Source organism: the organism of the source record quoted next, unplaced genomic scaffold, assembly GCF_019419815.1.
Source record: "Pyrus x bretschneideri cultivar Hongxiangsu unplaced genomic scaffold, Pyrus_bretschneideri_v1 Contig5, whole genome shotgun sequence".
NCBI classification, from domain to species: Eukaryota; Viridiplantae; Streptophyta; class Magnoliopsida; order Rosales; family Rosaceae; genus Pyrus; species Pyrus x bretschneideri.
The window spans coordinates 8540844-8565885 of record NW_025999787.1 but is presented as its reverse complement, the minus strand read 5'-3'; the positions used below and the strand labels follow the sequence as shown (position 1 = coordinate 8565885).

At 37.6% G+C, this 25042-nt stretch overlaps 3 protein-coding genes, 1 non-coding gene and 1 pseudogene across 7 annotated transcripts; 2 read left to right on the top strand and 3 right to left on the bottom strand.

Moving 5' to 3' along the window:
- The first annotated feature begins 350 nt into the window (after nt 1–350).
- Nucleotides 351–4674, top strand: LOC103945091 (asparagine synthetase [glutamine-hydrolyzing]). 2 transcript variants are annotated; one of them, XR_007252676.1, is made up of 14 exons: nt 351–549; nt 1358–1496; nt 1647–1742; nt 1954–2095; nt 2183–2373; nt 2506–2667; nt 2757–2837; nt 2931–3152; nt 3253–3387; nt 3496–3576; nt 3676–3762; nt 3876–3983; nt 4132–4432; nt 4472–4674. XR_007252676.1 is itself a non-coding variant. In XM_009355616.3 (13 exons), exons 1-13 carry the CDS (start codon nt 470–472, stop codon nt 4366–4368), a joined length of 1761 nt encoding a protein of 586 aa, XP_009353891.2. In that variant the 5' UTR covers nt 351–469; the 3' UTR covers nt 4369–4674. The 2 variants fall into 2 exon arrangements, 1 of the variants encoding a protein (XP_009353891.2); XM_009355616.3 differs by having other exon boundaries at nt 4132–4674.
- A 373-nt stretch (nt 4675–5047) lies between these two features.
- TRNAH-GUG lies at nt 5048–5119 on the bottom strand. The gene has a single exon. It is a non-coding gene; the product is annotated as a tRNA-His (tRNA).
- Nucleotides 5120–8728: 3609 nt separating this feature from the next.
- Nucleotides 8729–12533, top strand: LOC103945082 (protein PMR5). The gene is made up of 5 exons (XM_048569539.1): nt 8729–9429; nt 9821–9992; nt 10523–10701; nt 11090–11248; nt 11912–12533. The coding sequence occupies exons 1-5, from the start codon at nt 9104–9106 to the stop codon at nt 12252–12254; spliced, it is 1179 nt and encodes a 392-aa protein (XP_048425496.1). The 5' UTR covers nt 8729–9103; the 3' UTR covers nt 12255–12533.
- Nucleotides 12534–14586: 2053 nt separating this feature from the next.
- On the bottom strand, nt 14587–20025 carry LOC103948835 (annotated as a pseudogene).
- Nucleotides 20026–22161: 2136 nt separating this feature from the next.
- Nucleotides 22162–24745, bottom strand: LOC103945073 (gibberellin 2-beta-dioxygenase 8-like). Of its 3 annotated transcripts, none has more exons than XM_048569423.1 (3): nt 23754–24745; nt 22763–22910; nt 22162–22559 (listed from the first exon to the last, which is right to left on the bottom strand). In XM_048569423.1, the coding sequence occupies exons 1-3, from the start codon at nt 24260–24262 to the stop codon at nt 22341–22343; spliced, it is 876 nt and encodes a 291-aa protein (XP_048425380.1). In that variant the 5' UTR covers nt 24263–24745; the 3' UTR covers nt 22162–22340. The 3 variants fall into 3 exon arrangements, with proteins under 3 accessions (XP_048425380.1, XP_048425379.1, XP_009353867.2); XM_048569422.1 differs by having other exon boundaries at nt 22763–22925; nt 23754–24740; XM_009355592.3 differs by having other exon boundaries at nt 22763–23093; nt 23754–24735.
- Between the last annotated feature and the right edge of the window lie 297 nt (nt 24746–25042).

Here is a 25042-nt window from a genome sequence, read left to right as displayed (position 1 = left end):
GTAAAAAGATAAAAAGCTGACGTCAAAGTTCAGAAATGGATAAGCCTCACCGTGAAAAACTAAAAAAGTAGACAAAGAGCGTATCACGTGTCACCACGTGGCGATCGCAGAGAGGACATCTTCGGTGGGTCCGGGGGTGTATAATTCGAGCCAGTGGAGGACGGTAAACACTAAACACCAGAACAAAACCCCGAAAAATGATGGAAACGTCGCCGCATAGGTGTTTGGTCGGGACCCACCAGACCCGAGAGGATCCCTATAAATACGGAGCCTGAGACGCGGAAGAACATACTCCTTCAAGCGAGAACAACACCCGAAATATCGGTATTTTTTGTGACGTGTTGTTGCCTCCTAGTTCCCCTGCCACCTTCCCCTTTTTTCTTCTGGTTTCTGCTTCCTCGGTTGCATCAAAAGCCAAACACATCCTAGCTTTTGTTTCTGTGTGTTTTTTGGGAGTTGATCACTCACAATGTGTGGAATTCTTGCTGTTCTTGGTTGCTCTGATGACTCTCAGGCCAAGAGGGTCCGAGTTCTTGAGCTTTCGCGGAGGCAATTTCCTAATTCCCCTTCTTTTTTTTCCTTTATTTTTTCGGGTGGTTTTCAAGGTTGAAATTCTTAATTATTGGTTGAATTAAGTTAAATACAACTTTAACGAAAAACTTCCGGTGCTGTTTATTTTAACGAAAAATTATATTTTACACTAAAAAATCAATTCTGGTACTATTCATTTTACTCTTTATTTTGTTCTTAGAGTTGAAATGCAAAGTTTTTAAATCATTTTTATTAGTTTTCCATTTAACATATACTTCTTATGAAAGCCAGAAGCTACAGACATGTTGACTTTTATTTGTACCACAAATTCAACAAGTTAAAAATGAACTAATGCCTTTAAATTTTTGTATTTAGCTAATTAGCACTTGCATACATCTAGATTGTTCACATATGATAATTATGGTGCGTGATTCATCTGAATTTTACTCGGAGCCAAGGCCTGTTGATGCTTAGTTGTATTATAAAAACAAACAAGTAACATGGCGACCTTTTTGTTGCACATTCTTTTATTTTTCAACAAGCATCACAATAATATGATCATAAAAATGGTAATTGGTTTTGGTTACGCAAGAAATTAGTGTTTGGTCAAAATCAAACGTTTGATTCCGACCCTCTTTATGATTTTGGAGTGGTCCCAAAATTCATTTTACCTTTCATGTATTAGCTTGTGGGGGTCCAAAATGATTAGAATTTGTGTCCATTTTTGAAAACATGACCAAAAAAAAAAAATGATCGGCAATTGAAATCACATAGTTTAATTATGTAATTATTTATTAAATTTTATCTTTTTTTGTTTGTTTGATAGGTTGAAGCATCGTGGACCTGACTGGAGTGGGCTGTACCAGCATGGAGATTGTTTCTTGGCTCATCAGAGGCTGGCCATCATTGACCCTGCTTCTGGTGATCAACCTCTCTACAACGAGGACAAGTCAATTGTTGTCACGGTAAAACCACGTCATATAATTCTTGTTTTTGTGGGGTTTAATTATGTTGAATATTCGAAAAATGGATAAATTTTTGATTGCTGATAGAAGAGTTTTTTTTTTAAATTTTAATTTAATTTAATTTTTTATCTTTTATTTTTTAAATCATAGGTGAATGGAGAGATTTACAACCATGAAGAGCTGAGGAGCCGTCTGCCGAATCACAAGTTCCGAACCGGCAGCGATTGTGATGTCATTGCCCATCTGGTATGTCACCTTACTATATTTCTATGGTTTTGAGCTTTATGATTGATTTTTCGGATGAGATAAAAGTCATTTTCGTGTATTTAAAGTTTCGATTTCTTATTAATTATCGGGTTGATCAGAGCGATTGGATGTTGAGGGTGCTGATGGACACACAGTTCTTCGTTAGCATCACCAGAGTTTAATTTTTTTTGTTCTTCATTTGTTTGCGTAGTATGAAGAGTATGGGGAGGATTTCGTTGATATGTTGGACGGCATGTTTTCGTTTGTGCTGCTGGATACCCGCGACAACAGCTTCATCGTTGCTCGCGATGCTATCGGAATCACTTCCCTCTATATCGGCTGGAGTCTTGATGGTAACGTCTTGTTTTAGCTTGCTTGTTTTTCTCTGCAATTATTCCTTCGGTTTTGACATCAACGTGCTTTATTTTTTTTTTATCCAGGCTCGGTTTGGATAGCATCGGAACTGAAAGGGTTGAATGATGACTGCGAACACTTTGAGAGTTTTCCACCCGGTCATCTGTACTCGAGCAAAGAAGGTGCACTTAAGAGGTGGTACAACCCTACATGGTTCTCGGAGACCATTCCATCAGCGCCATATGATCCGCTTGTTCTGAGGCGCGCCTTTGAAACTGTAAAAATTCATCACTTGCAATTTCAGATGGATTATAATTTGTTTCCATAGGTTACTTGAGTTACTCCTATTTCGCATGGATGTCCGAATTTGATTTGAACTATAGCTTATGTGTAGAGTGTATTCATGCAGGCTGTGATCAAAAGGCTAATGACTGATGTGCCTTTCGGAGTTCTTCTCTCCGGAGGTCTGGATTCATCTTTGGTCGCCTCTATCACTGCTCGTCACTTGGCAGGCACAAAGGCGGCCAAGCAATGGGGCGCACAGCTCCATTCCTTCTGTGTTGGACTTGAGGTGAGAATTCTAAAATATTTAAGAAAGATTCACTATGTATCTCATGAGAACTTATAGATTCCTAAACAAGTCCCTCATATGCTGAGCAGGGCTCACCCGATCTGAAGGCTGCAAAAGAAGTTGCAGACTATTTGGGAACCGTTCACCACGAGTTTCATTTTACAGTTCAGGTATCAATATAAAAAACCTGTCTAAGCTAAAGAGTTTGCTTCTCTCTTTATCGGAGCCAAAACCTTGAACTGTTTGCTTTTGGGATGTGATAGGATGGAATTGACGCGATCGAAGATGTCATATACCACATAGAAACATATGATGTTACCACCATCCGAGCTAGTACCCCTATGTTTCTCATGTCGCGTAAGATCAAGTCCCTGGGGGTTAAGATGGTGATTTCTGGCGAGGGATCTGATGAAATTTTCGGTGGATACTTGTACTTCCACAAGGCACCCAACAAGGAAGAGTTCCACCGCGAAACCTGCAGAAAGGTACTGGATTGTTTCTTTATTTACATTGAAAATAGGTGGTTATCGTAGAGTTTGAATGGAAAGGAAATAACCATGGAGTTGTTCTTTTTGTTGCATGCAGATCAAGGCACTGCACATGTATGATTGCCTCAGGGCAAACAAATCAACATCTGCCTGGGGCTTAGAAGCCCGAGTCCCATTCTTGGACAAGGATTTTATCAAAGTTGCAATGGATATTGATCCCGAGTTTAAAATGGTGAGACATAAGAATATAAATATTGGGATTGCTTCGGTTTGCAGTATAACAGAACTTATAAAGTTACTGATCACTTGGCTTTTCAATGTATTTGTGATTAAATTACAGATCAAGAAGGACCAAGGAAGAATTGAGAAATGGGTCCTCCGAAAGGCGTTTGATGATGAGGAGCAACCTTATTTGCCAAAGGTATACCCTTCTGTTTCTTTCTTTCATTTAAGTGTTGCCGAGAAGTTGACATCCATAACACAAACTTGTGACCTTACAAACCATGTTCAATGCGTGCAGCACATTCTGTACAGGCAGAAGGAGCAGTTCAGCGACGGGGTCGGCTATAGTTGGATTGACGGCCTCAAATCCCATGCTGCTCTCCATGTACACATCTATCCAATTTGTTTTTTGCTTCTCTTTTACGTTTGTTGGTAGTAATCTAGAAGATGTTATTAGATTGACTTGCCTGATGATCGATGTTAAACTTATACTTTCAGGTCACTGATAAGATGATGATGAATGCTGAACGCATCTTCCCCCACAACACTCCATGTACAAAGGAGGCCTACTACTACCGAATGATTTTCGAAAGGTTCTTCCCACAGGTAAATATAGCGAACGATTTGATTGTTTATGTTCTTTTTCTTCAACTCTAAAAACCTAACAAACTCTCGTCCATGAGATTTAATACCACTCTAGACCAGATGTTCGCATAGAGACCTAACTCACTATACTTACAATCCGGTAATGCAGAACTCGGCCAGGAACACGGTGCCTGGAGGACCGAGTGTAGCCTGCAGCACGGCCACAGCTGTGGCATGGGATGCCGAATGGTCCAAAAATCTTGACCCATCTGGCAGGGCTATATTTGAAGTGCACCAACAAGCTTATGACAAGCAGGGTGCACCGGTGACTAGTGGAATTCCAGAGATCATCGACAATGTACCTCAGATGAAAGCGAGCACCGTGGGGGTTGCAATCCGCAGCTAGTAATGCCCCGAAGGAGGACCCGAACCCTGAAGTTTTAAGAAGGGTGGTAATCACAGAATTAAGAGGCTTCGCGATGCCTTTTCGATGTAAAAATTGTAATGGGGGCTTGTATGTAAAGTTGAAAGAAAAGGCCACAGTGGTTTCCAAAAGATGTTTGTGTGGTCATATGTTGTAGTATTCTTAAGTGTGTTGTCTAATGTTGTTGTGGAGATGTTTTGAAGGTTAGAAGAACGTCTATGTATGTTTCCTTTTGGTTTCAGTCCTCTTTGTCCTTCACTTTGAATAATAAGACAATGAGCTTGCATATGTTATGGTGTCTTTCTTCTTTTTTCGTCCTTATTGGAGAGCTTGATCCAAAAACTGGTGAATTTGAGGCCACTAATTTGTTTGGATAAATACACAGTATTGCGAATGGGGAAATGATACCCGTACGCTCATTTTTTCTAAAAACGTTTTTAATCATTTAAAAGTATTTTTCAAATGAGTTCTAAATCTCAACCGTTCATTTGTCAAAAACAATGTGCACGGGAGAATTTCCGAACATCCTAATTACCTGTGTTTGCTTCTTCATGATAATAGAGCGGGCTGTTCAAGGCCCATAAGTACAGACATTTTTCTAAGGTCCAATTAAGATTATGAGCGGATGGCACCAAAAAATGTCAAAAATGAAAAAAAAGAATGTGGCTGCTGGGATTCGAGCCCAGGTCTCCACGGCCACAACGTGGAATTCTTACCACTAAACTACAGCCACTTTATTGTTTGTTTCAGCTTAAGAATCCTATACCTATTTTGTGTGAGTTATTGCAAATTTACAGCACATCAAGATTGTCGTTCAACCATATTATAAATATTAATAATATGTATATTAATCCACCACATAATGATGCAACCGTCATAATAAAAAAACCAAATCCTAAAAGAGAAGGCGAAATTTTGATTGTAGGAAATATTGTCAACCTCCAAACAATAAAGTCCAGAGAATACGAAATAGAGAGAATGCAATCTAAAGAGGTTAGGTTCACAAGACCTCTCTCTCTCTCTCTCTCTCTCTCTCTCTCTCTCACATACACATATCTTGAATGTTTTTTTATTGTATGACTAATTGAGAATTGACAATCCGCTAAAGATCCCTACATACTATGTCTTCCACTTGAGAGAATGGCTAGTCTCGAGTCATTGGTGTGAAAGATATCAATACAAGTATATAGGTGTTCAATAGAGAATGAATTCACTTAAGGGATCAAATGAGAGTTCTAATATGGAAGTCTTTACTTACATGTCAAGTAAGAAACTCTAAGGTTACAATAATGCAATTAGTCCTTAGACTTGAGACAATTATCCTACTTATGGAGATGTCTTTGATCATTTGACGATGAGTCATAATTCTTGGGTTTGTTTGGCGCATTGTTGAGGTTTTAGATTTATTCGTAGAGGCATGTGACAATGAATATCTACATTCAATAAAGAACGAAAATACTCTAAGATATGATTCTGAAATCTCATGCAGAGTATTGAATATAATTAAAAGGGTGTCCTAAATAATATTCAATATGAATCATATAAACTTTAAAATTCACATTAGAGGCTTGGCATAAGCTAAACTTGTGCTTTCATATATATGGAGAAGAAAACCTCACTTCAATAAAGGCAAAGATTCCAAAGCCTTTTTCTAGTTGAAAAACTGAGTCATTCACATTATGATAGCCAAATTCCAATTGTGAAATGCCTCAAAATTTCTAATACAAATTAACCATGGAAACCTTAAATAAACTTTAACTTTAGCAGTAAATGATCACAAGTTTCCTTTCCGGTTATAGTAAATAGGAATTTTTTTTTTTTTAATTTTGCCATGCAGCTGCCACAAAAGGACATGGATCATCTACTAAAATTATTCTCCGAGAGTGACATCTTTGCATTCTTCCGGGTGTACGGTACTTTCTTCCTTATGTTTTGATAAATATAAGTGTGAGAGATCGAGCACCAACATGCAAAAATAAACATTCTTAACTACTTGTTTTTTTTTTTTTGATTTAATGACTTTCATAGAATGTTAACAACAACTCTATTCACGAGAACTTCAATAGAGAAGAAGCCAAAGAGGGTCACAATTTCACCTAAAAGTTTTTGTCATAAACCCAAATTCATGAGGATGAAGGTGATACTTTGGATTTTGATGTTGCATGAGGCTTGTACCTATATTTTCCATAAAGCAAAGTAAGCATTGCAAGAATGATGTTCTCATAGAAAGGTACAGTGTCTAATGGGGAGACAAAAGAATCCAACTTTGAGGCGCCTAACATAACAGCACACAGAAAGATAGGCTCTCATAGACATTAGACACCAAGTTGAGATGATCTCACCCCACATTGCCTGCCTCCCTCAGCACACAACCTTGGCCAGTTGGTCCCAACTTGAACTTCATGAAATCTCAACAACGAGTAATTATTGTATGAGTTGTAATGTGACATACTCGTTGGTTGCATTGAATTCACTCAAATTAAAGATAGTATAACATTATTAATAGTAGCAAATTCATGAATTCATCTTTTACGCTTGTTAGATGAAAGAGCTCTCAACCCCTTTAAGACCATTTTTAAGAAAGAGAAATGAATTACGCAAACCTATTCTCCTTGGTATGGTCAATCAAAAGACCATAAATAAATCGATTCTCCTCTTTTTTCTTGGATTCATACATAGGCATACATTGCCTTTCTACCTTACACCAATGTATAATATGTTGTGGCTTTTAAGCGACTCATATACACAAATTAAATTGTATAGAATTCTTCAAGATATATTTACCCGGTAACTTTAGCAATGTATGTCTATACACTGATATTTGAACGACTATATTGAAACTATCAAAATTCAGTCATGCAATTCAATACAATAGTTCATCCCTTACACTAGTACATTATAGAATTTTAACAAAATATTAATGTACTCTAAGATTTTCTCATAAAAAAACCATATTCAACAAAACCCTATGATGATTTGTGGACAAAACCAGTTGCATTCCAATGAGAAAGCAAATAGTGTCAGTTCAGCTTCAAGGCTTCAGGGGTCCAAATCAAAATCTCACAAATCCATCGTCACCAATCCATCTAAATTTTTATCTCACGTGTGAGAGTGAACCCTACCTTCACATGCACACAACAAACCCAAATTCTGAACATTTGAAATTTGATCAAACGGCTACTAACAGAGGCTTTCTTTAAAAGTTATAATAAATTGAACCGTTGCATCAAATTTCAATGATCCGAATTGATGAATTTAGTGGATTTGATGAAAGTGATCAAGATCTTTCCTTTATATATAAGGCCCATTTGTAATTGCAGAACCAAGATTTCAACTTTTATTCTTAAATAATTAAAGGGTTAATCTCTGTTTACTACCCTGAAGTTTCGTGGTTTTCAACAGTTGGTACATGAAGTTTTTTTTCATCCCAGAGTCATACTTCAAGTCTTAATTTTGGGACAGTTTCATACATCCGTTAAGTTTTCCGTTAGAACTTCTGTTAACTGATGACCACGTGAACAATAACTGAACGCCACATGTCAATATGGGCCCACTTTAATATTAAAAAATACAAAAAAAAAAAAAAAGTTTTTAGGCCTCAACCCCCGACTTCATCCCTCCCTTCTCTCCAAAGCTGGAGCTTCACCTCCACCATAACCACAAACACCACCACCACCAAGTTTCTGGGCCTAAACCCTCATTCCTCGTCAAACCCTCCTTCCTCGTTTAAGTCCTTTTCCTCGTTGCTTGGCGTCTCCATTTTCTTCTCTGTCTCTTATATTTATTGTCTTTCAACAAGCTTCAGAAAACCCTAGAGAGAGAGAATGGGAATATTCGAGCCGTTCAGAGCAATTGGCTACACAACCTGCTTCGAATCCACACTCCAGCCCTCCGCCTCCTCCTCCGCTCGCCTCCCCGCCTTCGTAGTCCCCAAGTCCCAACCCCAATCCTCTTCCTCCGACCCTCTCTGGTCCGCAATCTACAAGATCCGATCTGAATCCCCGATCTGGCAACTCTCCCTCTAACCTCGGCTCCGTCTACTTGGGCGAGTTAAAGTCCCTTGGTGGGGCGCATGGGTGCGTATTTGCAGCGAAGGTGATGGACAAGAAGGAATTAATTAGCCAGAGAAAGGAAGGGCAGGAGAGGACAGGGTGTGCAGAGGAGAGGGGGAGGGATGGGGTCGGGGATTGCGGGGGTGGCTGGCGACCGAAATGATGGCGTAGAAGACGGAAGGGAGGAGGTTGGGTGCGGGTTGCAGGGGGTTGGGGGAGGTTGAAGAGAGGTGGGACTTTGAGGCCCAGAAACTACTTTTTTTTTTATTTTTTTTAATATTAAATTTATTTTTTGTATTTTTTAATATTAAAATGGGCCCATATTAACACGTGACGTTCAATTATTGTCCACGTGGGCTCTACATCATCAGTTAACAGAATTTTTAACGAAAAACTTAACGGATGTATGAAACTATCCCAAAATTAAGACTTGAGGTATGACTCTGGGATAAAAACAAATTTATGTACCAAATATTGAAAACTACGAAACTTCGTAGTAGTAAACAGATATTAACTTATAATTAAATTTACATTACATCGTTACCCTCTCTCTCTCTATCTCTCTCCTCCTCCCTGTCTCTCTCTCTCTCTCTCTCTCTCTCTAGTTCCGCTTTTCAGCTAGCTTTTGCCTTATCTTCATTACCAAATAATCTTTCTTCTCTGCAATGGCTCTTTTCTGCTCCCAATCTGCTGCTTCATGCTTAACTATTCTGTGCCTAGTTCTTGTTCAATCCCACTCTGCCATAATATACAGCATGAGGAACCATCACCACAACTTCCACCATCACAGAACAGCTCCAATGTTCCAAACCAATCAATCCAGTTGCGCGTTGTTTGCAGGCACTTGGGTCCAAGACGACTCCTACCCAATGTACCAATCCTCTGAGTGCCCCTTAATCATCGATCCAGAATTCAACTGCCAAATGTACGGCCGCCCGGACTCCAATTACCTCAAGTACAGATGGAGACCCCTCAATTGTGAGCTCCCAAGGTAAGCAAAAGTGCTTTCAAGATGTGATTTTTTTCATATGGGTTTGTGGTGGTTTTTAGAGTTTGAGCTTCCATGGTTAGCAAAAGCACTTCAGAAGTGATTTTGCGAAATGGGGTTTTGCCGGTTTTGATTTGAGCTCCGAAGGTTTAGCAAAAGCACTTCAAAAGTGATTTTGTGAAATGGGGTTTTGCTGGTTTTGATTTGAGCTCCGAAGGTTAAGCAAAAGCCTTCAAAAGTGATTTTGTGAAATGGGTTTGTGCTGGTTTTTGACTGTGAGCTCCAATTGTAAGCAAAAGCACTTTGAAAAGTGATTTTGTGAAATGGGTTTTTGTGAGTTTAGGATTTTGTTTACATTGTAGTGACTTTTGGTGTAGCTGCTTGTTCTTGGTAGGTTCGATGGGGCTGAGTTTCTGCTCAAAATGAAAGGGAAAATCGTGATGTTTGTAGGGGATTCACTTGGGAAGAATCAATGGGAATCTTTGGTTTGTCTCATTTACTCTGCAAATCCACAAACCCAGACTCAAATGGTCAAAGGAGTTCCACTTTCAACATTCAGTTTCCTGGTGGGTCTCTGATTAATTTGCTTTGCTTGTTTCTGGGCTATGGTACTTTGTTTTCTTGAAGCAATTATATTCAAATTCAATGCCAAAATGTCTTCTTGAAGCAATTATATTCAAATTCAATGCCAAAATGTCTTTTTACGAGGAATATTTTAAACTACTCTAATTTGCGGAAAAATGAGATTCAAACTTGAGTGCGAGAGGCGAACAAATTGCCCTAATCAACTTTCCATATCACATAAATGTGCATCAAGGCATTTTCATACACTATTATTGTTGTAGGAACAAAAAGATTGCAAGTTCATTTAATAAATGAACAAATTACTTTCCCATTTTTTGACAATGATTTGAAATCTGAGTCCAAAAGAATCACATAGGGAAACTGTTTGAGGGACCCTTTGGGTCAGTTGGTGAAGACAGCAGGATAGCACCAACATGTTCTTTGTCCCAAAAAAGTCATGAGCAGGGAAATGAGAGCATCATTTCATTTCAATCCAAACAGGACCTTATTGGCTTTTGCTACTATAATGCAGGACTACGGTGTGACACTTCAATTTTACAAAGCTCCGTACCTGGTTGACGTAGAAATTTATCAAGGGAAGAGAGTTCTGAGGCTTGAGGACATTTCGGAGAACAGCAAGGCGTGGCGGAATGCCGACGTTCTGTCGTTCAACACCGGTCATTGGTGGAGCCATGACGGAGGTCTCCAAGGGTGAGCAATTCATGTGTTTTGTTTAGCTTATGGTACTTTTGTGCAATGGTAAGTTTAGGGTCAAATTCATAGTCACATACAGAGTCAAGCATTTGGTAAAGTGGGATAGAAATAGTGAAAATGACTTCTAGATTATAGAAGCACTTTTTGAAGCAAAAGTTGTAAAACATTTTCATGGATTTGTCCAAAATGTTTTTGACATGTTCCAAAGCTCCAAATGCTTTTGGCTCGTCACTTTGGTGTTTTAAACCTATTACCTGTAGCGAGTTATATAAATTTGAGATACTAAAGTGGTGGTGTACTCGTTTAATGTAAGTTATTCTCGACATGGAGAATTGGTTTGAAATTTAAGATCATTGTGTTTGTGTTGGACTTTGAAAACGTGTAGGTGGGATTACATGGAGTCAGGAGGGAAATATTACAAAGATATGGACCGTTTGGCTGCTTTGGAGAAAGGGATGAAAACATGGGCTAATTGGGTTGATTCCAACATCGACACCGCACGGACCCGAGTTTTCTTCCTCTCCATTTCTCCCACACACTTCGAGTGAGTCTCTCCTTCCTCCTCTTTCTCTCTCCTTCCCTCCAATAATTGTGTTTGGTGGAAATTACAATTTTCAATTTTTCAGGGTTCATAATTTATATGTTGGAATTTGCTAGGCACTGCTAGCTCCAAGCTCCAAAAATTTGCTCCATTTTTTTTATTATCTTTTTGGGTTGCTAAATGTTGACTTGATTCCTACCTTCTATTTAAGAGAAAATTTTCAGTGTGCCGAGAAAAGACCTACAGTCTGGTACACCAAGTATCATAATACATTTGGTGTTGCGGGCCGTGCTCTTGCACACTGAAAATCTCTCTGTATTTAGGTCGGTACACTAGCCATAGATGGTGGGGTCTAATAACTGGACGAAGATATTTTGAAGATATTGTTGTGTTATAGTTCCTCAGTTATTATCCAATTCTCATCTTGGTCCTGGAATTTAGCTTTAGAATTCTATTATCCTCAAAAGTTAAACTATGTCACTTTGGTCCTTCCGTAAAAAATTATTTACTTTTCAATCAAAATTTATAGGAACAAATAATAGACTTTCGACGGAAGGACTAAAGTGAGAATCGGGTAATTTAGTGACTGTGGATTGTGTGTTTATGCTTAGAACATGGCATGGATTTTTGTACATGGTAAACTTGACTAACATGCTAAATTGACAGCCCAAATGAATGGAATGGTGGTGCAACTCCTAGAACCACCAAGAACTGCTATGGAGAAACATCACCTATGCAAGTGAGCGGAGTAACTTATCCCGGGACAACTTATCCAGACCAAATGAGAGTGATGAACAGTGTGATCCGGGACATGAAAATCCCTCCATCTTTGCTGGACATCACAATGCTTTCAGAGCTGAGAAAAGACGGGCACCCATCAATCTACAGTGGAGAATTAAGCCCTCAGCAGAGAGCCAATCCTGACCGTTCAGCAGATTGCAGCCATTGGTGCCTTCCTGGACTGCCAGACACTTGGAACCAACTCTTTTACACAACTTTGCTCTTCTAATTTTTATTTTATTTGCAATCTAGTTAATTAACAAGTTATTTAGGTTTTATTTTATGTTGTGATACATTTATGATGAGAGAGTGCGAAATTTGCGGCTCTATCTTGATACACTAAGTGTAGTAATACAATTGGTTGAAAATTTGAAAAGAAATGTTTCTAACCAATTGTATTAATACATTATTATACCAAGCTGTGCTTTTGACACACTGGAAAATTTAAAATGAGGTTCTTATTTCCTCATCATTTTTTAAATTATAGAATTCTTTAACGTTTTTATTATTTTTACGTTTCTCTTGGAGGATTTTTTTTCTCTTTACTCATTTTCATTCCTTTTTCATTAGTTCTAATTTAGGTTCAAAGCAATTTCACTGAAGTCCTCTTTCGTGACATTATAAGCTCTAAAATATATTTTGCGGAAGCATATTCCCGCGACAATTTAGCCAAGTTAACTAAAACAGTGTGTTCTTTAATCTCGATAATTTTTTTTTAACCAACTCTATATTTTAGCTCTTGATAGTTGTGGATTACAGAAAGTGGTGGATCAATTTCAATTGGAAAGATCCACCACTGACTATTGTTGGTTCAGTTGTCAGTATGGACCTATCAGGTCGATGCTCGAGCTGAACCTAACCTTAGTTTACCCTATTGTATTGTGATCAATACGGGCTTGTTGTGGAACATGGTTACTGGGTTATGGACTTTTTCTTATTTATGAGCCCAATAAAGTAAATGTATACATCTTACAAATCTTTAGTGGGTTAGGTTACAGATATGCCATACATGTATTTTAGACTGGACAAATGGTTTTCGCACATAATTATTTTCGTTCGTTGATCTCTTTTGAATTTCAATGCCAAGAATAAACAGGGGCTGGGGAGATAAAGTGGTTTGCGAAAATTACTTCCCTACTGTATATATTGTAGCTATTAGAACAAATATCTACTTTCAGATTAACTGTATTCTCCATGTCAAACTCCATCTCAAAAAAACCCTCAAATTCCCAATTTGGGGTTAATCACATCCTAATTACGGAATCAGTTTTAAAATGATTAGATGATATTACGCATTTAATTCACCTCCTGCTTAAGTAAATATCTGTTAATTATTTTTGTGATAATTAAAGAAAATCAAGAATATTCTCATAATATCTCGGGGCATATTCGTATTTCTGCCCTCTCCTCAACTAGTCTATAAGGAGGGCTCTTAGATAGGAAAAAACATTTTGTAAAACTTTCCACTAGTAAATCTCTCTAGTTTGCCACTTATTATTATGGTATAATAGTATTCTTCTTCACTTGTAAATGAGAGGTCTTAGTTTGATTTTCGCCCGAGTTTAAACCATATTATTGCTAGCTCATTGTGAGGCTAAGACACCCCCTCCGCTTAGTGTAGATAATATCGTTTATTAAAAAAAAAAAAAAATCTCTCTCTAGTTTAGCCTCTAGGATTATCACCTCAAACCCAAACCCTTGGAGTTGTAAAGGTAGGTATAACTACGTCAATTTGATCCTGGTACAACTACACAAGGTATGTAGGCATCTAACTGGTTAGATACAACCAAATCCTCCTCAAGGTGGCGTTCTTGTTCGTGATTCATGCAAAAGTATGCAAAAACGAGACAACAATCTGAAATTCGTTAATTTTGTTAAGTATGTCCTATAACATGTTCCATATTTATTGCTTCAATGTCCAACAAATTTGATTGAGAATGACATTGACATTATACTTGCTTGTTATATTGCAGTATTTTGTGAGGAGTAATACTAGGGAGACCAAATTTTTTAAACCAAACGACGTAGTTGTAAATGATTGGATTATTAACTAAAATTAATAATAGCACTCAATAGTTTAGCATTTTCTTCAAGTAACTTGGAGATCAAGTAAACTAAAATTAATGGTAGGCATGCTATGGGGTGAATTTCCAATTTATTTTCCGTAATTGGCCAAATTATATACTAGTCGTACGACGTATCCAAACTGCTTTAACCACAATCTACTAGGTCATGATTTTGTCTTAACGAGCATTAATACCGTATGTCTTCTAGTTTCCATTTCAACATTCTAAATATTAAGTAGTGAGATGTGGACATACTTTACTCCTGGGTAAATAATTCTTCCATCCTCAGTTTGTTCTTCTTGATATAGTTCAGTATCGTAACTGGAGCTATCAAAATCAGCATTCTCACAACTTCCACAGATATCACCGTAAAGATCAAGCCGAGTTCCTGCAAAATGCCATATAAGAAAGTGGACACCAATTAGTCTGGTAATGGTGGATTTCATTTTGTTTGGGTGAAAAGGGGAAAAAAGCTGAACAACATTACAGATACTTTTAATGGCCTTGCTTCGGCGGAGCATTCTTCATTAACAGTTTCTGACACATAATGGTACCCTAAAAATCAAGGAAAGTATAATCCACAAACTTCAGCCTTTCGGAAGGTGTCATCTTTGAGAAACCAAATGAAGTCGTCCATGTGTTTAGCACACTAGGGACGGCGGGCAAAACCAATCTCTCCACCCCTAATTCCATAAGCAACTGACAAAAAATGAAGGCAATAATGAGAAACTGCTGGAAAGAACACTATAAAAATAAAAACAAGCACACACAGAGGGTGACAAACAAACTGCCGGAACACTCAATACGTTACCTTTTCAAGTTCATCCATTAATATACGACACATTCCAAGTCGACGATATTGAAATCTGGTGGCCACAAGAGGAACTTCTGCCACCTTGTCTCCAAAAATCCTTTTGAACAAGAAACTACCAGTTTAGAAACAAATTAATTCCGCAACAAAGCTCTCCAATTCTTAACTCGCAGCGAACTGAAAGCCTCACCTTACAGTAGCCACAGTGATTAGTTCATCATTTCTCTCCAAAAGCACAGTATAGAGCCCTTGGAAGTTCAGGCGATTAAGATGAGACCTGCAAAATTCCAAAAACAGGTCTTCAAAAGTGAATAACAATTCCATGTAACTATCACTAAACAAAAAATTTAACAGTGAACACAATTTTTTAGGGGAGAATGAAGAGTCTCATGTGCTAAGCTCAAGTATTAGCAGTATTTTAGCAAGTGAGGCACGCAAAAGAAATTTTGACAATGACAGTACGAATATCACACCTCCTGCTGAAGATGACATCTTCTACAAGATCTCTCCCGGTAAGAGGTTCCTTAACAGGCAGAAAACACTCATGAACCAAATCAAGAGCAATATTGAGCCTGCTGTCCGTCAAGGCATCATCAATATCATGTTCATCAGTAGCATGAGTATCACACTTATTCAACTTCAACAGTGACCAAGATAGATTGTCATCACCTACTGGAATTTGTTTTCCTAAACGCTCATGAAGGCTGAAAAATATCTGAAAACTTGAAACAGTCAATCCAACGTTACATGGAGAGAAAAGCGAAAGAGACAAGTAGCTCGGGATGGAATGTTATAATAAATAAGATCCATAATTCACCCTAAAACATCTGACAGAAAAACATGAGACTGAACTTATTTAGAATAGTTTAACTTTTAATTGAATTTAGAAAGGGTAAAAGCGATGCTTCTGAATTTTTTGCAAATCAGGCTGGGAAACAAGCAACTAAAGAGTAAACTACAAAACATTGACGGCATTTTGAGATACCTTTTTACAGTTTTTGCTGCAAAACCAGTTTCCTTTTGGATCACTTATGTTTTCATTTGCGCCTCTTTTTCTCAGGCACCCTTTGTGATCTACATCAAATAGTGGAAAACTAAAATTACGAACTTTTTGAAGACGTGACCACAGACACAAAGTTCACAGGCATGCATTTGCTATAACAGATGAAACAAATAACAAGCATCCTACATTTATGCTCGCATTGGCCACAGGTGAGAACACAACTATCATTCATGATAGACTCTTTCTCTTCTTTGAAGTTCATATGGCCACAAATTCCACAACGGCAAGATGAACAGAACCAGTCACCTTCTGGAACAGCCTGCAGAAGCAAAAACATTTAAGCCCAAGAAAAGAAGTCAAGAATCTCAATCATTTCTGACAAAAGGGTTAGAAAGACGAAATGAGACAATTCACAGAGTAATAGAAATACTCATAGAAAACAATCTTGTGAAATGATGATGGACATTGATCACATAAAATTAGGTCACCACCAAAGTGGCACACAGTACAAATGTAATCATTCTCGCCTCGACGCCAATTGCCCTTCATCCTATCACATGGTTGTTTCCGGAAGTTCCGCTCCCTTCTTCCATGCATAATTTGCACCTGGAAATCCAAGAGAGACCTACCATCTTCCAGAAAAATATTGGCATAAGGTCTGTGGTTACTACTGCCAGCGTGATGCCGAAAGGAACTAGGAGTATGCACCTCTTTGCAACAGCAGCACCTGATCCCCTCATGAGTTATCTTCCCTTCTTTCATTGGATGACTATCCTTTGTGCGCCGATAATTTACTTTTTCCCTTGGAGAAACCATGTTATTGTCTATCAACCAAGATAAAACAGTGCGAGGATTGTTGTGCGAGGAAGTCGCTTCCTGCACCTGTTTGCTTGACCTAAGCACACAAGTTGGCTGACTACCACCCAGTTCATCTCTTGACCCATTCAAATCTCCAGATCCCTTTCTCCTTTTCAACTTTGGAAGGTTGGCACATTGATCCTTTAGAAATCTTAGTTTCTCATCACCTATTAACTCCTCTGTCGATCCATATTTTCTCTTTTTTGGGCGTTTTCTACTACCATGAACTTTCACGTTACCAAACTCCACAAGATTACTCGCCTGTGACATACTAACAGTATCTCTAGAACATTTTTTGGTCAGAGTTTTTGACGGTACAAAGGCTTCATGATTACCTAGATTACGTGCTGCAGACCATATTCTGTTTCTAGTCGGCTGGCCCTTGTCTTCCTCAATGACATACATGCATTCAGCAGGTCTCTCTGCAAAATCTCCATCCATACAGCTGGTGCATGCACTCTGAAGTGTAAGATGCACCACTCCTTTGGGTGAGTTGTAGCACAAGTTCCTTGTTTTTATGCTTATGTACAAGAAAACCCACCCCACAGCCGAGAGGTGCTTCTTTGCTTTTGATCTCATTTTTCGTACTTTCTTCTTCTTTATCTTGCCCACTGCATGGTTATAATATTCCACAACTGCTTCATGGCAATATTCAGGTCTGTAAATAAATTCCTTGTGGTAAGAAAACCCTGACCTCTGAGGACAATAACTTGGGTGCTGACTCTCCCGTGGTTGTTCAATGAGAAACGGCTGCTCTTCTGAACAGTGCCTACCCTGGGTTGCTTTTTCAGAGATTGAAATATTTGTATCTCTCTTGGGTTTCTTCAACTTCTTACACACTTAAAAAAGAGAGTACTCATATTCTCCTCCGTCAGGAGACAAGTACCGGTGTCTATACTTGCCCTTATCGATTGCAAATTCCATTTTCCACTCTAAATATTGAAGATGCTGCCTAACAGCTGTCCCTATGAAATTAGAACGCTTGTCCAAATATTCGTCAACAGCAACAGGGCAATATACAGCTTGAGAATCCAAAGGTAGCCAATTAAGGGTACTTTTGCTTCTGGATTTAAAACTACGAATTCCACCATTTCTGATACCAGAATTGACACATGAATTCCCATCACGATTAGAAGGAAATGCCGACAAAACCTGAGGTAGAACAGACACGCCTTTATCTGGTAATTCATCCCCTGACACAGAGATCAATTTATCCATATAAGATTTCTCTTGAACCTGCTGCACACAGGCAGAGTCTGGATTAATAGACAAACCTCCATTTGGGGACGTTGGATTTTGCATGGATTAAGGGGGTTTAGTGGGTTAGAGAATCTCAAGTTAACGTTTTCACATAAATGAAAATCAATGTATGGCGGTGGGGATATAATATCTATTAATTAATAAAACATTAATTATCAATTAAAATCCTATGAAATTACTAGTTTAACTCTTTAATTAAAATAGAACATGAATAAGAAATATGGGATAGAAATGTAATTTCACACAACTAAATTTTGCTTTTTTTCTTCAAAACCTCACCTACATGTAATCCTAACATATTTCTAATTAAAAAAAAAAAAAAAAAAAAAAAAAAACTTCTCACTCTCATATTCTCTATCACCTTCTTCCTTTCTCCTTGTATTTCAAAAATAAAAAAAAAATAAAATAAAAAATAAAATAAAATTTCTCACACTTTGTATGTGTGCTAGTAGTTGTTTATAAAAATAACAAATGTTGCCGTTCATGTTTGACTTACATAGATGGGGATAATTTATTGTATTTGGGTTGAGTTTAATACTTAATTAGTGATTGATGGATTGTGTAATCTAGGGGTGAGCACAGGCCGGGCTGGGTATTGCAAATTTGATCATTGGAACCGGACCTAACCTGACCCATTTCAAACGGACCAGTTCGGGACGGGTCCACTGGTCCTCTTACTTTTTTTTTTTATTTTTATTTTTTTAATTCCGGTTTTGATCTTCTCTCGGACTCGTTCATCCTACAAATCTTCGACTCGATCTCCGACATCAAGACCTTCATTTGCTGCCACGTTGTTTCCAAGCGATTCAACTCGCTCATCCCCCACACAAACTCGCTCATCCTAAGCGTCGACCGCGTCATTTCCTCTGATTCAAACTCCAACTCGAAAAGCGACGATGTTTTGCACCTCTTCGTTGCCTTCCTCAAACGGTGTCCCAAAACTGGAGCTAAATAAGACGACCACCGATGGTGACCATTTGAGCTCTGAACTTGACACCGATGGTAAGATCATGCACAGGCTAGAACCTCTTCTCTGTGAATTGCAATAGCAAGCAAGATTTTTCGACACCTACAATTCTAAACCAAAAACCCAAAAGTTTTAAAACCTCAATTCTCAAACCAAACAAACAAACAAAAAATAAAAATAAAAATCAGAAAGCTATGGATTGGAGGAATTGAAACCTATGTCGCCGATGATGATGTACTTGAAGAGGTAGTCGTAAGACTCCATCCTTAAATCACTCAAGGACCTCGTCTCGGCCAAGCCCGACCTGCTCTCATAATTTGCCCACCTAGATCCTCTGCTCGTTCCACCGCGTTCGAAACCTTTCGATAGAGCTCCCTTCGGGCAATCTCCGGTTCGGGAGGGAGCAAAAATCGGCGAAGCTGCGTAGATCGGAGATAAAGGCGTCCGAAGAGAGAGAGAGAGAGAGACTGGGGGAGAGAGAGATTGAGAGGGAGGAGATTAAGAATTGACATATCCGAAAAGGAGGATTGAGGAAAGGAGAGTCTTCGAGAATGTGTAAGAAAATAGGAGAGGAATGGGAAAATGTTTCAAATGAGCCTGTGTGGGTACCCGTTTTTCTATACTTCTAGAATTGGCCAGCCCCGCCCCGCCTTGTTTCTCTTATTAAAAATTTGGAACCGGCCCGTACCTTCCCCGAACCTTGATTACCCGCTCCAACCCACTGTTCCTATACCTTTTTGTCGTAATCCACCCGATTGTGTACATTTGAGAAGAATGATTTGTTTCCCAATAATTTACTACTTCAACTTGACATGTTAATGTACGGCCTCTATCCAATTTCGTGAACTAAAGCCCTAACTATTATTTTGATGGTTCTCAATCATAGTCCCATAAAAAATTTATGGGACTATGATTAAAACCCGTAATTTTTTTTTTTTTTTTTTAAGAATTTGCTTTCTTCTAACGGCTACGAATGCGGAGAAAAGTAGACTGCAACAGTAGTAGGATTAAGAGTTGCCCAAAAAATAAATGTTGCAAGTGTAAAGCAAATATAGGAATTGCATGAAGAATCTATGTTTCCTCATTCTGAGTGCACGAAATGCTTAATTTACATCTAATAAAAAAATTCGTATGTACTTGTTGTATTATTCTATCACAAGTATTATTATCAAATCAACCCACAAAATATATCGCATAACTTAATTTGGCATCTACACCAAATATATCAGGTAATTTATTCGTACTTCTTAATTTTGATTAGTATAAATATACTTTTTTTTTTTTAATAATACATCTAAACTTTCTTTAAGTTTTTTTAATATGAATGCATAGAATGTCAGCTGCAACATCTCATCATATCTAGTATATTAGTTTAGGCATTTAGAAGATGTAAAGATCAACATTCAGATTGGATCTTGTAATCAAAGGGAAATTATATGTATTTATGTGTTTAAATCACATAATATTAGAATACACTAAAAAGAATTTTCTTTTTACAAAACTAAGTTTAAGAGGTATTTATAAATTTTTCTTTACTATGACAATATATTTACAGTAAAGGGTGAGAGATTTGAATTTAATGATTTTTATTCGTCGCAAAGAGTTCACATATGTACAAGACTTAATTAGAGTACAAGTTAAGATACCTCAGCTTACGAGTCGACTCTTGAGTAGCGGAGTGAGATCTGGCAAACAGTTGCATGATGACCAGGATTGTTGCACACAATACTGAAAGTAGGAGAGGAGATCGGAGGTGGACTCGGGGAGACGAGGAAGACCAGTAGGTGGTTTGTTACCGATTACAACGGCTTTCTCCTCGACTAAAACCCCCATGACAACCATTTCCACCACGACCTGAGAAGAATTGGTGTTGCAGCCTATTTTACTCAAGGGTGCGGTGCGGCAAAAAGAGAGAGAGAGTTGAAGAATATCCGTCATGTGTATTTTCTATCACCTGTGCCTCAAGGATTTATTGCTTACAAGTAATACAATCCTAAATTAATAAGATCTACCAGTATTCTAATTACAGTCGCCACTTGTAAGTGAAAGGTATTTACTTAATCAAACACCCTAAAAATTATGAGAATATTTCATTTTGGATTTTTTATTAGCACCCCACAAAATGTTGAATGCACCCCACATTAAAATTTAATATTAAAGGACTTATTTACCCTACTATGCAATGACAATTTTAACCTTATTAGATTTAAAAAAAAAAAAATCGATACACACTCCAAATCACTTTTAACGTATTATTTATCTTCTTCAACTATCAAAACCCCTCCGACCCTCTACTGTTAAACAAAACCCTAACCAATGAAACTACAAACATGTTGATTGAGAAGAATTATTTTTGATGAATGAAACACGAAATCGATGTTTCAGGAGCTTCACATGAGGTAAAACTTCGTATTTTTTATTGTTTTAGTGATTTTGACGACATCGATAATTATTTAATCTTGCTTTTGATGAGTTATTCAAGTTTCTATGTTCGTATTCATCTTTTAGAGATCACAGAGATTACATGAAGAATTAAACACCTAAAATTACCACCAAATATTAAAAATAGACGACATGGGTTTTAATGGTGGAATTAAAAACAATCCACATATGCTTTAAATCTCAAGCGGCATCTTTTGTCAAAATTCCAGTCGGCAATTTTTGTCCAAATTAAAAGCTTGATAAGAATTGAGAAATATGGGGTGTATAGAAAATATGGGGTGCATGTAGAAAATATAAGGTGTATATTAAGAATGTGGGGTGTGACGGTATTATGAGGAAGATGTGGGGTGTATTAAGATAATTTTTAATTGAAAAGCATATATGTGATGTATTAAGTATGTGAAGTTTATTCAACAATTTGTACGGTGTTAATGTAATAAGCCTTTCATTTTTGTTTTCTTTGGTTATCACAAAGATAATTAAGAGGTATTTACTTAAATCAAACACCCTAATTTGAGTGGGCGTAAATGGGAGTTATGATTTATTTAATTGAATAAACAAATTCTACAATCACAAAAATATTAAACGACAGTCATTGTACTTAGTATGTCAAAATTAACTTAAATTGCAACAATGAAAACTACATCGAGACTGAGACTTCGTCCAAACTACAAGGACTAAAGTCATACTTTTACCAAAACCCCATACTAAACTTAAGTCCAAAGTAAATGAACAGAAAAGAACTTGTTTGGATTAGAGCAAAACTAAAAGTACAAAACAAATTAAACAAAATAAAAATATTAAAAAACAAACGTGGTGCCCTTATATCCCACATTGTTCCATCTGTATAGCTCACAAGCATACTGTCATTAGCCCATTTAACATCATCAATTAACAGACCCTCTTCACTAAGCTTTGAACCTCTCAAGCCCGACCTTATACCCAACACTCTTTATATCTTGCTGCACTTCGTTCTGAAAATCCCTATATGTAAAGGGCTTATAGTTTGAGCTCCGAATCACACTGCCTTCTCCCGGAAACACAAAATGGCAGATTGAAATTCTCTCTTTGCTTCTGTTCACCTTCACTCTGTGCTTCACACTCTTGTACTTGTCATTGCTTATCGCCTAAAACCAAAGCACAAATTCCGTCAACAAAAACATCAATCAAACAAGAGTTGTGCTACAGTTAGTCGCCTACACGTTTGTGTGATTTTTGACCAAAAGTGAAGCTTACGTCTCATTTATGGTCAGAAATCTCTCACACGTGCATAACCAACCGAACTCACCAAAAACCCAGGGAGTCAATCATGTTTAATCATATATATGACCTGCATCATGTCTCCGAGGTTGACAATCAGTGTGTTGGGAATTGGGTTAACACTGAACCACTCATTGTCTTTGAGAACTTCGAGTCCACCGACTTCATCTTGATTTAGTATCGAGAGCACAGAGCTGTCAGTGTGCACGTCCATGCCCCTTGCAGATGCAGAGCTGGAGTTGGAGCAATGTGGTGGGTAGCGATAGACACGTACAATGCCAGTAGAATTTGATAAATGGGATTTGGATTCTATTGGATCCAATCCAAGGTTTATTACCATAGCGTCAAATATAGTTGTCGCTAGCCTAGCTAGGTGCTTCCCATATTCTTCTAGCACAAGGCTTTTGAGGCACAAAGAAATTATACCCTTTGTTTAACAAGTTTATGTATAAACAACAGAAAAATATTTGGCTCTTTACATGTAAAAAATTATTTATCGTTTCAAACTAGCAATTATATATGATTATTTATTTTCATATGTCAAACTGTAATTAACTGTTAAAAACAAATTTCTTAGATGATTTCTATAGTCTTCTAGCACAAGACTTATGAGATGAAATATATATATATATATATATATATATTATTTGTTACAAAAATTAAACTAGCTAGCTCTTTACATATAATTATTAATTTTTCCTTCTGCATGAAGCACATTTACTTTTGTATATGTGTGACATTACAATCTATGGTTACGGAGGAATGATAGATTCTGGAGAAATGACTCCTCAATCGTAACAGCAACACAATGTTCTAATGAAAATAAGAGCAATCAACCAAAAGAAAAAGATACAAAACCTTTTTTTAAGGGTAAAACCATGCTTCTCATCTTTTCTTATTCTAGGCAGTTTTCTTGTCTTTCTTCAAAACGTTATAATATTCTTATATGTAAGAAGTCATTTGTACGTACATACACCTTTCAATGCGAATACAATAAAAACAAAATTGAATTGGGTCAAAATTTCCAAACCATACTTTACAACCAATGAAAAGAAAGATACCTGAAAGAAGCAATTATGCGATTGTCAATTTGAAATTGACTGAGTTGAGCTAGAGGGACGTTGAGTCCTTCAACCCAGTTGATATTCTGGAGGCTACTACTACCCTTTGTTGATAAGGCCGCCCCAGATGGAGTAAGGGCAGGGGTACCCCAGAAGTAGGACAGAGGGCTGGTGATAAGGCTCTGTTTGGACTCAAACGGCAGGGAAAAAACCATTTTGGCATGCTCCCGAAGTTGGGTCAAAAGGGTTGGAGGAACTCCATGATTGACCAAACGAAAAATTCCCCAAAACTCGCATGCCTCCCCAAGTTTCAGGCTCTGGAGATCCATCAAAGGAATCGGATCCTCCGAATCATGAACCGGGTTGACTTGGTCATCCAAATCAACGGCCTGGGTTGAATCTGGAAGTGAACGAAACGGTGGAGGGTAGGATTCAGAAGCCATTTTTTTCTCAGAACAATGGAGGTCATCGTCTTCTTGTTGGGCAGGACGCTGCTTATTAATTATCATAGCAAACTGGCACACTGAAAAATCTTCCAGCCAAAGAATGAATGGGACGGCGACCTTTTTTAGCGAGACAAAGGTCCATTTGTTTGTTCTACAAGTGGGACCAGGATGTTGTTTCTTTCAAAGATTTTTCAATGTTTCAGAATCACAACTTGTTAGTGTATTATGACACTTGTAGTATTAGATCGTGTCCGTGCATGCTAGGCAATTTCTCTTTTTTAAAGAGATTTTTTAGTCTGTTGGGATTATAACTCATCATACTAAATATATTATGACACTTAATGTATCGTGTTGTGTTTCGGCATACTAATTATTTATTTATTTTTTTGAATATTATGGTGCCGACACGGTCCCTGTGGTCCATTCTCCAACCCTAGGCAAAATCTATGAAAAAAGAGGGAATGATGGATTGGAAAGGTGGCTCCTAAATCGGTCATACGTCTGTTTGTGCACGTGTTATTTTTGGACTAGGATTCCCTTCTTTTTCTATCCTTTTTCATCCTCTTCTTTCACAGTTTTTATTTTGTTTTTTTTTTTTATAAAAATAAAATACAATAAAATATTGATATAACTTAATCGTGACCGTTCAAATAGAAAGAAAGAGAAGAAGAGAATCCTTCTCCGCTACTTTTACCACGCAATGTTTAACAAGATGTTGATCGGATGCGGGAAGGTTTGAATAGTTAGATTGCGATTGTCAATTTAGTCAAACAAATCAAGCCATTAATTAAACTGGTGCATGGAAGCATGTTACAAAACTTAATGCTTATGTTGTTTGAAATT